The 17625-nt window shown below is 36.8% G+C and overlaps 1 protein-coding gene across 1 annotated transcript; it reads left to right on the forward strand.

Annotated features, from left to right (window-relative positions):
• Positions 1–13555: 13555 nt before the first annotated feature.
• Positions 13556–15916, forward strand: LOC141724627 (uncharacterized). Its single transcript, XM_074526839.1, has 2 exons — positions 13556–13872; positions 15376–15916. The coding sequence occupies exons 1-2, from the start codon at positions 13654–13656 to the stop codon at positions 15577–15579; spliced, it is 423 nt and encodes a 140-aa protein (XP_074382940.1). The 5' UTR covers positions 13556–13653; the 3' UTR covers positions 15580–15916.
• The last annotated feature ends 1709 nt before the right edge of the window (positions 15917–17625 follow it).

Below are 17625 nucleotides of genomic sequence, written 5' to 3' on the forward strand. Positions count from 1 at the left end.
TATGTTTAGTTTTCAGATCTTACTTAAACAGGACAAATCAGTACTTAACTGAAATCAGCACTTATACTGAAGTCAGAACTTAAGTCATCAGTACTTAAGGTTCGGGAGATATTTATCAGAAGATAATATCAGGACTTAAAGGAAACGTTCAGATAAGGAAGGCAGCTGATTTATAGGAAGAGAAGATCTAGACAAACATAAGAAGAGATATGCATGAAGAATAGAATACTTGGAAGAAAAGATATCTGATTGATATATTTTAGGAAGCAGAATTATATTCCATATCAATTAGCGATTATCTTGTAACTGTGTAGTATATAAACACAGACATAGGGTTTACACTATAAGTGTTATTATTATCGAGAAGATTATTCATTGTAACCCTAGCAGCTCTCGTGATATTTGTTCATCACTGAGAGAGGACAGTTCCATACTGTAACAGAGTTTATTGTTTTGAATAAAGTTTGTTTTTTGTTACTTGAGTTATTAAAGTTCGATTTGATTGTGTTATACACTATATTCACCCCCCTCTACAGTGTGTGTGACCTAACAAGTGGTATCAGAGCCTATCTGTTAACACACAAACAGTTTAAGATCCAAAAATAATCACGTCTGAAGTAGAAACTCCAACTAAGCCCACCAAAACTGAAGAACCTCCAAAGACACAAATCCAAAGCCGATATGAGATGATTAGAGTTCCCATATTGAGACCATCTGAATATCCCATATGGAAGGTGAGGATGACCATGTTTCTGGAAGCTACAGATCCAGAATATCTCGATAGAATTAAGGAAGGACCTCACAAACCAACCAAGCTCGCTGTTACAGTTGCAGGTGAAGCAGCAAAGTCTGTACCAAAGGAGAAGAGTGATTACACTGCTGAAGATATCGCATCAATTGCTAAGAATGCTAAGGTACGACACTTACTTCATAGTGCCATTAATAATGTAATGTCAAACAGGGTAATAAACTGCAAGACTGCAAAGGAGATATGGGATGCCTTGGAAACAAGATGTCAGGAAACTGATACGATTAAGAAGAACAGGAAGACAATACTTACTCAAGAGTATGAACACTTTGACTCAAAGGCTAATGACTCATTGACTGATTTATATGATAGATTTGTCAAACTCTTGAATGATTTATCACTGGTTGATAAGGAGTATGATCTTGAAGACTCTAACCTTAAATTCCTATTGGCTGTTCCTGAAAGCTGGGATTTGAAGGCAACAACAATAAGAGACAACTATAATCTTGATGAAACGACTCTTGATGAAATTTATGGGATGATCAAGACTCATGAACTTGAGATGGAATAAAGAAGCAAGAGGAAAGGAGGAAAGTCAAGAACAGTTGCTCTTAAGGCTGAAGAAGAATCCCCCAAGGCAGCTACCTCAAAGAAAGGCAAGGGTAAAGCTCTCTTCACAAAGTCTGATACTGAGTCATCAAGTTCTGATAGTGAAGATGACTCAGAATCTGAAAGCTTGCCTGAGACGGATGCTGATGAAGAGATGATGAAGCTGTGTGCTCTTATGGTGAAAGGAATCACGAAGATTGCATACAGAAAGTTCAGGAAGGGAAAGAAGTTTTCCAAGAAAGGTGCAAGTTCTAATAAGAAGAATTTCAGAAAATATGAGGGCAAAGGAGGAAAGTCTGACAGAGGAGATTATACAAATGTCAAATGCTACAACTGTGGTGAGAAAGGCCACATATCTCCTGATTGCAAGAAAGTGAAGAGTGACAAAGGCAAGGCTCTTGTCACAAAGAATAAAAGCTGGACAAACACCTCAGATTCTGAAAGTGAGGAAAATTATGCCTTGATGGCAAATGCTGATATGGCAAGTGCTGAAAGCAGTTCTGAAGCTGCTGAGTTAAAGGTACCTCAAACTACTTATGCCTTTCATACTGATAATATTAATGAGTTAAGAAGATATCTTAAAACCATGTTCATTAGCTATAGAGATCAAACTTTAACATGTGAAAGATTAACTTCTGAAAATCTTGTTTACAAAAAGAGGAATGATTATTTAGAAAAAGAGTTAGTCATGTTCCATCAAACTCAGAAAGATAGAGATGATGCTTTCTATGTTAGAGATGAAGTGCTTAAAATGAATGAATCTCTAAAAGCTGAGTTAGAAAAGGAAAGAGAGATTATCAGGACTTGGACTAACTCTGGCAGAACAACTCAGAATTTGTTAAGTAGTGAAAACTGGAAAGAGGGCTTAGGTTATGGAGAGGATAAGAATGATAAAGGAACTGTAGATATTAAGCCTATAGTTGTTAAACAAAAGCCAAAGTTAAAACCTGTTAAGTTTGTAGCTGTAAAGTCTGATACTGAGAAATCAGAAGTTAAAAAGGAATTAACTTCTGACAAACTAAAACAAGAAAAGACAACTGAAGTAAACGTAGGCTTAATGACAAAGAAGCAGCTTAAGCATAAGCTAAAAGATGTTAAGAATACAAACAAGGTAAAATCACCTAGGAAAAATAGGAATGGAAAGGAAGGTGTGAATAAAAGCAATGATTATAAGCCTGTTCCTGATGCTCCTAGAAAAATATGTCATAACTGTGGAAGTTCTAACCATCTACCTTCTTTTTGTAGGAAGAATAAGAACATAAACTCCTTACCTTCAAAGTCAGGAGTTAAGAGTCAGTCTGTTAGATATAAGCCACAAAATCCTTGTTTTCATTGTGGTAGTTTATGGCATTCCATTTATACTTGTAAGGAATATCATAGTCTGTACTATGATTATTATCAAATAAAACCTTCTTTAAAGAAAGTTAGCATTGTTCCTTCTAGTGTAAGTTCTGATTCAAAGTCTGATAGTGTAAATTCTGATAAGAAAAATGTTAACATAAACTCTGATGCTAAATCCGCTGCAAATGTTAACAAACTTAATAAGGCCAAAAGATCCAAGCAAGTCTGGGTCCTTAAAACTAAGCATTAGTGGTCTTTGTGATTGCAGGGCAACAGGAAAAACATCCTAGTTCTGGACAGTGGATGTTCAGGACATATGACTGGAAATAAAGCCCTGTTATCAGACTTTGTGGAGAAGGCTGGCCCAAGTGTTTCTTATGGAGATGGCAACATTGGAAAAACATTGGGATATGGCAATATCAATCTCGGGAATGTCATCATTAAAGAAGTAGCTCTGGTCTCAGGACTTAAACACAATCTGCTGAGTGTTATTCAAATCTGTGACAGAGGTTATCATGTGGATTTCTTTGAAGAACACTGCGAAGTTGTAAGTAAGTCTACAGGCAAAGTTGTTCTGAAAGGATACAGGCGTGGTAACATCTATGAAGCCAAGCTTTCAACTACTGATGGTTCTGCAATCTGTCTGATGAGTAGAGCATTAATTGAAGAAAGCTGGAATTGGCACAAGAAACTCTCTCATTTAAATTTCAACAATATAAATGAACTAGTCAAGAAAGATCTTGTGAGAGGACTGCCAAAGTCAGTATTTGCTCCTGATGGCCTTTGTGATTCTTGTCAGAAGGCTAAACAAAGGAAATCCTCATCCAAGAGCAAGACTGAATCATCAATTCTTGAGCCTTATCACCTACTACATGTTGATTTATTTGGTCCAGTAAATGTCATGTCTATTGCAAAGAAGAAATATGCTATGGTCATAGTGGATGAGTTCACCAGATACACATGGGTGTATTTCTTGCACACAAAAAGTGAAACTGCATCTATCTTGATTGATCATGTCAGGCAACTGAATAAGTTGGTCAAAGATTCTGTGAAGATAATAAGAAGTGATAATGGTACTGAGTTCAAGAATTTGATAATGGAAGAGTTCTGCAAAAACCATGGAATCAAGCAGGAATTTTCTGCTCCTGGAACTCCACAGCAAAATGGAGTTGTTGAAAGAAAGAATAGAACTCCCATTGAAGCTGCACGTACAATGCTTGATGAAGCAAAACTTCCAACCTATTTCTGGGCTGAAGCTGTGCAGACTGCTTATTTTACTCAAAATACAACACTAATTAACAAGCATGGAAAGGCACCATATGAGATGGTGAAGAAAAAGAAGCCAAATCTGAAGTATTTTCATGTATTTGGATGCAAGTGTTTTGTTCTTAAGACTCATCCTGAACAGCTATCCAAATTTGATCTAAAAGCTGATGAAGGAATCTTTGTTGGATATCCACTTTCCACAAAAGCCTTCAGAGTCTATAACTTGAGAACAAGAGTGGTCATGGAATATATCAATGTCTCTTTTGATGATAAGAAGATTACTGGACTTGAAGATTTCAATGATCATGATCAGCTGAGATTTGAAAATGAAGACTTAAATTCTGATACTGAAAATCTTGACAGTCTAAATCCTGATACTGCAAACTCTGATGGATTAAACTCTGATGTTATTGAAACTGTGGTGACTACGCCAAAGGAAGATGCACCTATGCAGGGGGAGCATACTCAAGATACAACCACATCTCAAGAAGCATCAGAACATACATCTGGCTCATCAAGTTCTGATAAGCCAAGTTCTGATAATTCAGAAAACTTAAATTCTGAAGAATCCAACTCAGAGAGCATAGTTTCAGGGGGAGCATCAGAAAATGTTGATGAAGATAGCATGGATCGTGGGGGAGCATCCAGTTCTAGAGAAAACCTTCCATCTGCAAGGAAGTGGACTAAATCACATACACCTGACTTAATAATTGGAAATCCTGATACAGGTGTCAGAACTAGAACAGCTACTTCAAGTGAATGTCTTTACAATTCTTTTCTCTCTCAGACTGAACCAAAGAAAGTGGAAGAAGCTCTTCAAGATGCTGATTGGGTGCAAGCAATACAGGAAGAGTTAAATGAATTTGAAAGAAACAAAGTCTGGACCCTAGTGCCAAGACCAAAGAACAGATCTGTTGTTGGTACAAAGTGGTTATTCAGAAACAAAACGGATAGTGATGGCATAATTACAAGAAATAAGACAAGGTTGGTTGCAAAAGTATATTCTCAACAGGAGGAAATTGACTATGATGAAACATTTGCACCAGTTGCTAGATTGGAAGCCATAAGGATATTTTTGGCTTATGTTGCTCACAAAAAGTTTACTGTCTTTCAAATGGATGTGAAAAGTGCTTTTCTCAATGGAGAATTGGAGGAGGAAGTATATGTTGAACAACCTCCAGGCTTTGTAGATTCCAAATATCCTAATCATGTCTACAGGCTTGATAAAGCACTTTATGGCCTTAAGCAAGCTCCAAGAGCATGGTATGAGACTTTAGCTCAGTTTCTTCTGGAAAGTGGATTTAACAGAGGAACTATAGACAAAACACTATTCTACCTCAACCATGGAAATGACTTACTTCTGGTTCAGATATATGTTGATGATATCATCTTTGGTTCTACAAATGACAGACTTTGCAAGAAGTTTGCCAAACTGATGCAGTTAAGATATCAAATGAGTATGATGGGGGAACTTAGCTATTTTCTGGGCCTTCAAGTCAAGCAAAATGAAGAAGGTACTTTTATTTGTCAAACCAAGTACACCAGAAATTTGCTGAAGAAATTTGGAATGTAAGATTGTTCAAGTGCATCCACTCCCATGGCCACTGCAACAAAACTTGATGAGGATACTGGTAAATCAGTAGATATCACTGATTACAGAGGTATGATTGGCTCTCTACTCTATCTAACTGCTAGTAGACCTGATATCATGTATGCTACCTGTCTTTGTGCAAGATTTCAAGCAGATCTAAGAGAACCTCACTTAACAGCTGTGAAAAGAATTTTTAAGTATCTTAAGGGAACAGCTGATCTGGGATTGTGGTATCCCAGAGAATAAAATTTTAAACTAATAGGTTACTCAGATGCAGATTTTGCAGGTTGCAAAATTGACAGGAAAAGCACAAGTGGAAGCTGCCAATTTCTTGGAGGCAGATTGGTTTCTTGGTTTAGCAAGAAACAAAATTCAATTTCCACATCAACTGCAGAAGCAGAGTACATTGTGGTAGGAAGCTGTTATGCACAGATTCTTTGGATGAAGAATCAGTTACTGGATTATGGGTTAACATATTTTAAAATCCCTATATACTGTGATAATCAAAGTGCTATTGTTATGACAGGTAATCCAGTTCAACACTCAATGATAAAACACATCAGCATTAGGTACCACTTCATAAAGGAACATATGGATGAAGGTACAGTGGAATTGCACTTTGTTCCAACAGATCAATAACTAGCAGATATCTTCACAAAACCACTGTGTGAAGCTACTTTTACAAGATTGGTAAATGAACTTGGAATGGTTTCAGGTTCTTTCTCTAAATTGACCTAGCCTTTGTTCTGATGCATCAGACTCTATGATCAGTATTTACAGAAATTACTCTCTTTGTGTATTCTGTGCTTAATTGAAAATTGCTTAAGTACTGATTGTTGTCTGATGTGTATTTCTAAACTCTAATAGTGATATGACTGTTTATGTGACTATTCAATCCTATGAAGATAATTGTGCTTGATGTTGACCTAGTAGTCTTCAATATACTAGAAATCCCATGTTAGAAGTAATTATTTATGTGGAAATCTATTGACACAAGCAAATTCTGATATTGAGCTTAGTTCAGTTTACTTTGTCTATCTTATTACTAAGTCAAAAACTAGAATCATGCTTCTCATCTGTTAAGATCTGATGTCAGTAAATCTGATAAAAGTACTAAGTGCTGATAAACCTCACTCATCAAAAGAAAAAGTAAAAGAAAAAGAAATAAAAATCAGGAAATCCTTTGAGGTCTAGAGTAAAAATGTGGAAGGGACGACCCAAGTGCATTGCTGTTATTAAGTAATATGCATCAGAAAAGCAAATAATTATTTTTCTTGGTGATTTTTCACACTCTATGATTACTGGAGAAATACTCTGTTAATAGCATAAATTCTGATAAGCAGTCGTGACACACTTACACTGAGAAGCCACTGTAAAATGGACTTTCAAAAGATGCATAAAATAAGCACAAAACAGTTGAGGTGGACTCATGCATGAACTCATTCAACAGTAGGCTTCAGAATAATGACAGATTTTAAGTGAAGTTTTAGTTATGCCTTATTTCTAAGATGTACTGCAGTGAATCAGACCTTACTCTTTGTCTGATATTTAGCTTAATGCACACACTAACACTCCATATGAATGATGAAAATTACTGTGGTGATCAATGTTGTTTTAGATGAACAGTTTATGTGTCAGATTGCATAAATTCTAAGGACAAGTTCTGCTGGAAGTTCTGATAAATAAGTGCTGAAAAACTGAACTCAGGATTTGTGTGAAGAATCACAAAGATAGGCATTCATTTTCTGAGTTAAGAAATCATGTTCTGATGACTGTTAAGTTCTGATATAAGTCTAAGTGCTGTTATTCAATTCTGATCCTCTACTTGACTTATTTGTGGTTAAAATCTGAAATAGTCTTATTTTTACTCAGAATATGAACGGGTAAGATATTAACAGTCAATACAATTAGGGTTAGTAGAACACGTACATGCACAGTAATTTTTTTTACTTGTTTGTTGTGCGCATTAAACCCTGTTTTACTTTTCCAATGACTGTTTTTCTTCTTCCCAGTCTAGGGAGACGAGGTAGAATTATTTCTACCTGTCAGCATTAAATTTCCTTGCGTCTCCTGGCATTCTCTTGCCTATATAAACCAACACCTCCAATCAGCCTACACATCATTTCTTTTCTCACACACTCACTCTCCTTTCCTTCATACCAACACAAATATGGTCAACTACAATATGTTTTTGAACTATGAGACCTTCAACATGGAGCTGAGCTGTGAGGATTGGCAGCAGGAATGGCACGTAACTGTCATTCCTGATGAGATTTGGGACTCGGTTCCCCAGGAGGTTCTCACACACTTCCTGTTCTTTTACATAGACTACCATCGCCATCTGGAGCGATTGGAAGAAGAAAGGCTGGAAGCTCTCCGCCAACAAGAGCGAATCATTCGACTCGCTATTCTTTTTGTAGAGAGTCGGAAGAAGAAATAATTTGTTTTCTTCTTCCTGTTTTTCTTTATCGTCAGTCTTGTCCGGCTTCTTAGCCAAGGACAAAAGCTGTTGATGTTAGGTTTAGAAGCTTAGGACAATCTTGTAATGCTCTGACGTAATTTCAATTTCATGGATGTATTCTCTTAATATATTAATGGAATTTCTTATTTTTGCAAGATTCTGTTTCTGAGATGTTTGCAATTTTACTGCACTGTTAAATCCTGATATATCCATATTCTGATGACCATTTTTAATTTTTGATTTAAATTAAGTTCTGATTTTAAAATATCAGTACTTGTTTACTTGATTTATTTTTTGGTCATTCTCACACTTGATTTTTTTTGTCAGAATATTGATTTTGCAGTAAAAATAATTAAATAAGTGGGAACAGTTTAAATTTTGAATTAAAACTGACTTACCACAATTAATGGGATTACTGGATAAGTGGAACGGTTTTTCCTTGAAAAACTGCCTGTGATAAGTAATGATTACTGTTTTCCCGTGCCCATTAACTATTCATTATTGCTGCATGTCTGACAGGTGTCCAACGGTTATTTTTTTTACCCAAGTATAAGTAAGAGAGAGAGAAGATTATACAACCTTTTATTTACTTTTACAGTTTATCTCTCTTTCTTTGCTTTTACTCTCTCTCATCTCCTGACGTTGGTTTTTCATACAAACATTTTATCAAACACCTTACAGGCAATCTTAATTTTCAATTTCTCTCATGGCACCTAAGGATTTGATCATCGATAGAGCCAAGTTTGTTCCCAAAAACTATGCTGCAATTCTAAATCATGATGAAGCTCCATCTGAGTTGCATTTTGTGCAAGATCTTCTTGCACACAATGAAATTGGGTATGCATTGACCCAGCCTTTAGTCTTTTCAAGCCAACAAGTTCTGACGTTTTGGCGGACTGGGCATTTTGATAATGGTGGTGCTAATGGTTCTCCCATCATTGTTTTTGAAGTGGATGATTCTGAACATGTGGTAACTCCTGGAACAGTTCGAAAGACTTTACATTTACCAGAAGGTTGCATTTTCTCAACACCGGATGAACCAGCTCTACAGCAGCTCATGGCCAGTTTGGGGTATGAGAGGAGTTTGGCTAAGCTTGGACAGTTGAAACGAGCAAGAAACAGAAAATAATGGAGCTTCTTCTTCGACTGCATCAATAAAGCCTTCGGGAATAAGTGTTCTAACTTTGATGTCATTCCTATAATGAGTCAGCACATCGGGTATGCTATTATTAACCAAACTCATTTTGATTTTGCAAGTGCTTTGATAGGTTTTATTGGGGATAGGATGACAGAGGATGAGAATGTTATCTACTTTGCTAGATTTTGTCAGCTTATATATAATATCTGTTATGCTGATGAACCCCAACCTACCACTGACTTATACCCACCCTTTAAAATTGCTAACGAGCCTTTAATGACTTGGTAAATACCGACCTTAAGAAAACGGTGGTTAGACCTTTACAGATACCTCAGTCTGTAAAACAGATCCTGGTAAATGTTGATCCTCAAACCTATAAATCTGTTTATCCTGATGTTCAATCTGCCACCACATCTCCAACACCACACCGACCATCAAAACAAACCATAGATACATCTATACCTCAACCCTCCCTCAGAACATATCTTAAAACATATCTCACACCTTAACAGACAGCTCAACCTTCATCCTCAGCACCTACTGTGAAGCCTTCATCTTCCAAGCCCAAGTGGACAAAGACTGTTCCTCAGACACCACAGAAGAGAAGGAGGATTGTTCTGAGAGATGAGTCTGATAGTGAGGAACAGGTTTCTGCATCAGAACCTGTTGTTAAAGAAGCTGAGAAGATTCCTTCTCAGAAGGATTCTGGAATGGGGGATCTAAGCTTCTCAAAAGGCTTAGAAGAATGACTTCTGTTGAACCTCCCAAGGAATCCCCACCTTCAAATAGATACAAGAAACAGAGAGCTAAAAGGCCAGCTTCAGATGATGAGGAAGTAGCAGCTAAGGAAGGAGATCAGGAATCTCTGATCTCTAAAGAACCAGAATTTGCTGAAGCTACTGCATCTCTTTCTCCATTGTCCCCAACTCAGGAAGCTGCTACAGACAAGGCAAACACACCATCTGTGTCTCCTGTACATAAAACTGTATCTCCTGTAGACCCAGGCACAAGTGCTGAAATTGATATTCAAAATCTGGTTGTGTCTGAGGTTCTCTACTTAGAAGCTCCAACAGCAATTAATCCATCAACAACACATGTTACTGATGCTACTCAAACTCCAGAATTGTCTACCACACCTTCTCTGCATCTAGATGTTGATGATCAGAATATAGGTGAGCATCAGGATATGGCTGTTGATCAGAACTTGGAAACAGATCAGCACTTAGAGGATGATGCTGAAGCCTCGATTGCTTCTCATACTGTTGTTTTATCAGAAGATGCTGATTCTGTAAGTTCTGATGCTGCAAATGCTGATGATACTGGTGATGCTGCTCCAAATGCAGATGCTGATGAAGCTGGTCCTTCAGGACTTGCACCTCCACAAATTATTTGTAAATCTGAACTAGTCAAGAAGTTTGTACGGGGAGAAGCACCAGTACCTTGAAGTGAAACTCCTAGAGGACATGAGTGGACTAAGGAATGGAACTCAGTTACCTTTGTTCCATCTGAAAAGATTCTTGCTGAGCACTTGGATAAAGCTGATCAGATGTTAATTAATCATGATTTCAAGACACAGCTTCGAGTCACTGCATTGAGTACTAGACATTTTCAAGATCTCCATTCAAAAACTCATGCAGAGTTACATAAAATTCAGGAAGAATTGCTCAAGCAAGAAACAGTTAAGAAACTTGAAAAGAAAAGTTTCTTTCAACCTACCTTTGACAGAGTTGCTTACATTGAGAAGACCCAAGAGAAGCAATAGTCTCAGATTGATGATATTTTGAAAAATCAAGCTTCTCAGCAATCTCAACTCGATGAAATCCAAGCCTCAGTAGAATTGCTTGTCTCTCTTCTCTTACCTGCTGATGCCAAAAAAGGGGAGAAAGTAATTAAGTCCAAATGCAAAACTGATCAGACACTGAAGGGGAAGGATGATGAAAAAAATGACCAAGGAAACTCTGGAATGGGTGGAGGTCATGGTTAAGGTAGAAGTTTCTCATCAAGAAGAGCTGAAATTACAAGTCACAGGACAAGTTTTGATGCTGGAAAAAGAATTACTTCTGCTACTGGTAAAAGGATAAGTTCTGATGAACTTTTAGATCTTGATGAAGAATTATCAAGACAGTTATTTCTAAAGGAGAATCCAGGAATGGACTTGGAAAGTCTGATGGAAGAAGAAGCTAGACTTAAGTCAGAAAAAGTCAAATCTAAATCTGAAGCTTCTGTTGGTAAAAAGAAACTTCCAGAAGTCAAAGGCATTGTGATAAAAGAAAGAACAAATCCTGAACCAACCAAGGCTAAATCACAATTACAGATAGATCCAAGGTCTAAGGGCAAAGAGAAAATTGGTGAACCTATCAAGGTTTATGTGCCTCCTGTGGATGAAGAAATTACTGTTGAAGATGCTAATCTTGCTCTGACTTCAAGAAAAATTTCTAAGACAACCTCTGACATGGCTCAAGTTGTTCAGGATAAAGATAGAGTTAGTTCTGATATCTCAAAGAAGCAAGTAACCTCTGACATAGCTCAAGTTAACTTGATATCAGAAGATAAATCAAAGGAAACCTCTGACATTGCTCATGTTAAACCTTGAAAGATACTCCTACCAGGATTCACCAAAGCCAAACAGACTCAACCTTTGAAGACTGCTGTAAGTGGTTTTGAAGCAAGAGTAGTTACTGGAAAGGAAGCAAGAGATAAAACTGGATTGGGTAGTGCTGATGAAAGAAGAATACAGAATACAACCAATGATCCAACTTCCTTAAGTGAACCAGGTATTGGAGCAACTCCTGAAAGATTGAATCAACTAGAATCTGTACAGATGGTTTACCATACCTACTTGAAAGAACACATTTTGTTGTACTTCATGACAGATGGTAGGGTTTATCGTATAAGGGAAAATCCCATTCCACTGAAGTATTATGAAGAATTGGAACATGTATTATTCTTACTTCAAGTGAATGACAAAATAACAGAAAGTACTGCAAACTATTTGAAGAGTCAAATTCAGAGACAGAAAAGGCTTTATTCTGTTAAGTCTAACAGCACATATCTTCCAAAGTACAGAGATCACAAGGGTGATATTGTTGAGATGAAGCCTAACTCTGCTAAGATTATAACTACCTTTCTGGGTGACAAGGCTGTGGAATTCAATCTTGAGTGTGACAAGTCGTATTTGATCAGACTGGATCAGGACATAAAGAAAGCTAAAATTAATGATCTCAGGGCTGCAATCTTTCAAACTGGTGAAGATTCTGCAGAACTTAAAGATGCTAAAAGGAGGATGATTGATGAACTCAGATATGTTGAGAGATGTTTGTTAAAGAACTATCTCAGAACAACTCCTGACATCAGAGAGATCAGAAGAGGAAGTCAAGTCAAGATCTACAACTGTTCAAATTCTGATATGAATACAGACTGAAGTTGTTATCAGAAGTTAAAGTTGGTAAAGCTTTAAGGACTGTAAGTTGTAGTTATCTAGTCAAATTCTCATGCATTTGTACTTAATGTTTTTGACATCATCGAATATCTGTTAACTTGTATATTATGCTAATTTACAAGTTGGGGGAGATTGTTAGATATATTTGATAATGTCATGACTAATGTGATTTATGTTTAGTTTTCAGATCTTACTTAAACAGGACAAATCAGTACTTAACTGAAATCAGCACTTATACTGAAGTCAGAACTTAAGTCATCAGTACTTAAGGTTCAGAAGATATTTATCAGAAGATAATATCAGGACTTAAAGGAAACGTTCAGATAAGGAAGGCAGCTGATTTACAGGAAGAGAAGATCGAGACAAACATAAGAAGAGATATGCATGAAGAATAGAATACTTGGAAGAAAAGATATCTGATTGATATATTTTAGGAAGCAGAATTATATTCCATATCAATTAGTGATTATCTTGTTATTGTGTAGTATATAAATACAGACATAGGGTTTACACTATAAGTGTTATCATTATCGAGAAAATTATTCATTGTAACCCTAGCAGCTCTGGTGATATTTGTTCATCACTGAGAGAGGACAGTTCCATACTGTAACATAGTTTATTATTTTGAATAAAGTTTGTTTTCTGTTACTTGAGTTATTAAAGTTCGATTTTATTGTGTTATACACTCTATTCACCCCCCTCTACAGTGTGTGTGATCTAACAATATTAAATATATTTAATATATTATTATGATTATATTAGTTATTTATTAACAAATATATATTTATTATATAATAATTTTTTCAAGTACTCATATTTAAATTAATAAAATATTTTAATATTAATAAATAATTATAAATACTCCAATAACGAAAAATCGAATTTCAAAGATCGAGTGGCCTGGGTCGGTGAGTAATCGGGAATTTATAAAATAGCGCGAGTCCGCGTTAAAAGAGGGTGGGCGTGGAAGAAAAGGGTAAATCTGGCAAGAGTTGAATTTGCAGGGGTTAACCGTATACACACACAGAAGAAAAGAAAAGATAGGAGGGGTTTCACAAAAATGACGTCGTTTTGTTCAAGTACCCTTGTTATCTCCTCGCCTTCATCATCTTCATCTACGCCCTCCACTTGTGCTTCGTTATCATCCTCATCTCCAGTTTTGTTATTCTCGACTCGCCGGATGCCTCCTTGTAATGCTAGTTCAATTCAGCGCCGGCCGGTTGCTCGTATGGGTGAAGAAGAGAAGTTGACTCGTCGCAATCCTCTCGATTTCCCTATTGTATGCCTTCATTTCTTTCATTCCTTTCTTTTTGGTGTTACTTATGTTGTGTTGTTTTAATTCCATAAAGCTTCCATTTTATTTTAATTATCAAGTAATAAAGCTAGGATCTTTAAAGTGAATAGGTGAATTCTATTTTAGATGTTGTGGATACTTGTTTGATAAACGTAAATAGCCCTATCCACTTCCTAGATTAATTTAAGGTTAATTCCTCAACAGCACTGAGTATCCGTAATCAGAGAATGCTTCTACATGTAGTATGTTTTTAACTTTACCTCGGTTTAGAGAATAGGTTCACCAGATCTAACTGTATTAGTTATTAAATATTAGAAGATGCAGCTGCATTATAAGGTACCTAGGTACCAGCTGCAAAGAAGATTTTAGAATTTTTTTAAGAAAATGATGGTTGAAGAAATAATATAATTAAATGTCTTAGCTATAAAAGTTCCTTATCTCATTATAAATATAGCTTCGGTGTTGTTGATAATGTACTACAAGAAGTTTGTTTGTAATTTCTATTTTGGCTAGGAACATTAGCTTTTAAATAAAAAACAGGTCAGTTTTTTGGTTAAAGCAAAATGCTAATTGTACAGAAAGTTGGCCCTCTCGTACTTTTCGAATATACTGTTTTCTGGTTTGCACACAACTTGTATTTTCACAAAATTTTGGGGTTTCAAAACCCAATGAAGGCAAGAATTCAAACTTCTATTAATTTTATATTTATTTTACTTTTGTCTTCTATTTTTCTTATATTTGAAGTAATAAAATTAAAAAATGAGAGTACGAGACTCAACTTCTATTCAATGTTTTTGAAAGATTCTTTGAAAACTTTACTATAAAGTTATTTGGATGTATAATTGCAGTTTAGTTCTTAATTTATTTTCCTCAAACTTGATATTCTGAAAATGGACATTACAAGGTAATCATTAGAATGTGTTTATATTATGAAGCTGGTTAATATTGATAAAAAAACTTATTTGGTAGTAGTGTTACTATAATAAAAAATTCAACCTTTAAATTATTATTTTTACCAAACACCTAGTATCAGTTTTTGTTCCAAAAGTTTTTTCCATAAATTTACCATCAAGTCACCAACCATTTTTGATAGTGTATTTTTAAAACCAACATTTTTCTCACATCTCGAGCAGTTACGAAGAGCAATCACAAATAAAGCTTACTTTAGTGGGCAGTGTATTCTTTTGAATCGTATTAATGTCTATTGTTTTGGTCATTGCATGTGTACTTGTTTTTTCGATGGGTTGCAAAGTGAACCTGCTTTGCTTTGTGCTGAAGTCTGTGAGGCCCATTGTGCTTCACTGCGGTCTTTGCTTATAACAACCGTGGGAGTGGGATTACATCTCCCTCTTGCCTGACCCTAGTCAAGATTGAGCATCCCATACATCTCACCCTCTTAATAGAGTTGCTAAAATTTTCTTGAAACTCTGTTACTATTTTAGTTTTTAATTATTTCATTTGTTTTGACTCTGTCATTCTTTGGGTCAGGAATGGGAGAGGCCTAAGCCTGGGCGTAGGCCTGATATATTTCCTCAGTTTAGCCCTATGAAAACACCCCTGCCGCCTCCAATGCCATATGACCCCCCTGAAGAAGACGAGGAAGAAGAAGAAAAGAAGGAAGAAGAAGAAGAAGACCCAGAGAAAGAGGAGGGAGAGAATCCGGAAAGTCGGTGGTTTCCCTTTAGATGGTGAGATTTAAGCACTCATGCCAAATTTTGTTCTCTCGAGTTTTGATTGTATAAGGGATGCAAGGCGCAGGCAGAAATACACCCAACAGATGATCACAGTAACCATTTTCTTGTCATATAAAACGCTCAATGTAGAAAATATTTCAAAATTGATATCAACAATCTTTGTAATAGTAGCATATTTTTAAGATTGGAAGGCCGGGGCCAGCTCTATTGAAACTAACATATATTATGATACATAATCTCAGACTAGAGAGCTGACATGTTTGATCACTGCTAGATTTAATTAGGATTTGATACTGGTCCACGTAGTAGCATAATACCAAATATTATTTAATTGACTAATTTGTGTACATAAGGTTACAAATTTAGCAAGGCATGTTCTTAAATTGATTTCATTAAGTTGTACAATAATTTGGATAAATGTTAAATTTAACTATATTGTTGCAAGTAAAATGTAAGATAGATCCACATTAGATGGAAGGAAGTTATTTTGACAAACAATAACAGTGTCATACATTTTAAATTAGGGGTATTAGAGCATTTATGATCAAAAAGGGTGCCAAAATATTATGCAGTTTGATACTCTTATTATCTATCCATTGAATTGAATAGGGGTGTCAACTAAACTAGCCAACTTTTGTCACCCATTGACACCGTCCCTAAATAAAAACAATACAATATATTTTGTTAAATATATGTACTTTGATATTTATTTTTAATTATAATTGTTTCGTAATTTTGAGTGCTAATTGTTGAAGTGAATTTTAATAAAAATGGTGTTAAAAGTACAATTCAAAAAAGAAAACAATAATATTAATGTATTATTGATGAGTTGAAAATTTTGAAAATCTTAATTCAGCACCCCGTTCGAATCTACTAGTGTGTACGTGTGACCCATGCTAATTTTAGAAGTTTGACACATTTTTGTTGGGCAAAATTACACCACTTATGTATATAAAAAAGAAAATAAATGATTCTGAATAGTGAATATAAAGGAAACAAAAATTAAGTGTAATGCATGCATTATGATTTATGATAACTCCGGTGAGCGGGCGGCTCCGTCCGCCGGTGTTCCTGGACCTTCTGTGCGGGGGTGAGGTGTAGCTGCTGGTTGGGCGCCTGCAAAACAACACCGGAAGGGGGGTTTGGCTCCCACGGCGCCTCCGGTGTGAGAATGAGAACAGGCTTTGGAAAAGATGAAGGGATATATGTTTATGTAACTTAGAGGCTGCTGTGTATGCGTGTTTATATGTGACGGCTGCTGTATGTTTTTGAGCGTATGAGAGTGTGTGAGTGTAAGAGTAAAAATATTTTCCCACCCCTAAACCCTTCAGTCTTGGGGGTATATATAGCCTCAAGGTAGGGTTTAGGGGTAATTACCTATAAACCGGGGCCGTTGGATCTTGGGAGCGGAGGACGCCTGGCTTGGGCGGATTGCTTACACGTATCCAGGGGAGGACCACCCCCAGAGTGTCCTAACGGCCTCTGACACGCGCCGTGCTTGTCTGGAGTGTCGGTTGTTGATAGTTGTCATAGTTACGTGCCCACGTACCCCTCCTTGGCGGGTTGTAGGGTGTGCATGTGTTTGATGGGACCCCGCTCATGGCGGTCTGAGTCCAGATCCGGATCCGGGTGGGCATTAGGTCCGGGCTCCCTGTTGGATCCGGATCCGGGTCATGGGATGGGCCCGGGCCTGGTCTCTCCATTTGACTGTTCTGGGAGAGGGGGGTCTCGGTCCATCGATCGAGCCTGGTATCCTTTAGATCCGAGTTGAATCCTAGACGGGTCTCTTATACCCTATCATTTGCCCCCCACTCCCTTATGCAGATTTTCTGGATGAGGGAGTAGAATTACACATAGTCGCCTTGGTAGAAAAATTTGCGCTCCTGGTTGCCCCCCAATCCGGATATGGTGTAATGGATACCAATCCGGATTGAGGTAGAATAGTTGCTTCAGAGAAATTTCTGCTCCTGGTTGCCCCCCAATCCGGATCTGGTGCATGGGTGCCAATCCGGATTAAGGTAGGATGGTTGAAGCCTTAGAGAAA

This window comes from Apium graveolens, chromosome 5, assembly GCF_009905375.1.
Source record: "Apium graveolens cultivar Ventura chromosome 5, ASM990537v1, whole genome shotgun sequence".
Lineage (NCBI taxonomy): Eukaryota > Viridiplantae > Streptophyta > Magnoliopsida > Apiales > Apiaceae > Apium > Apium graveolens.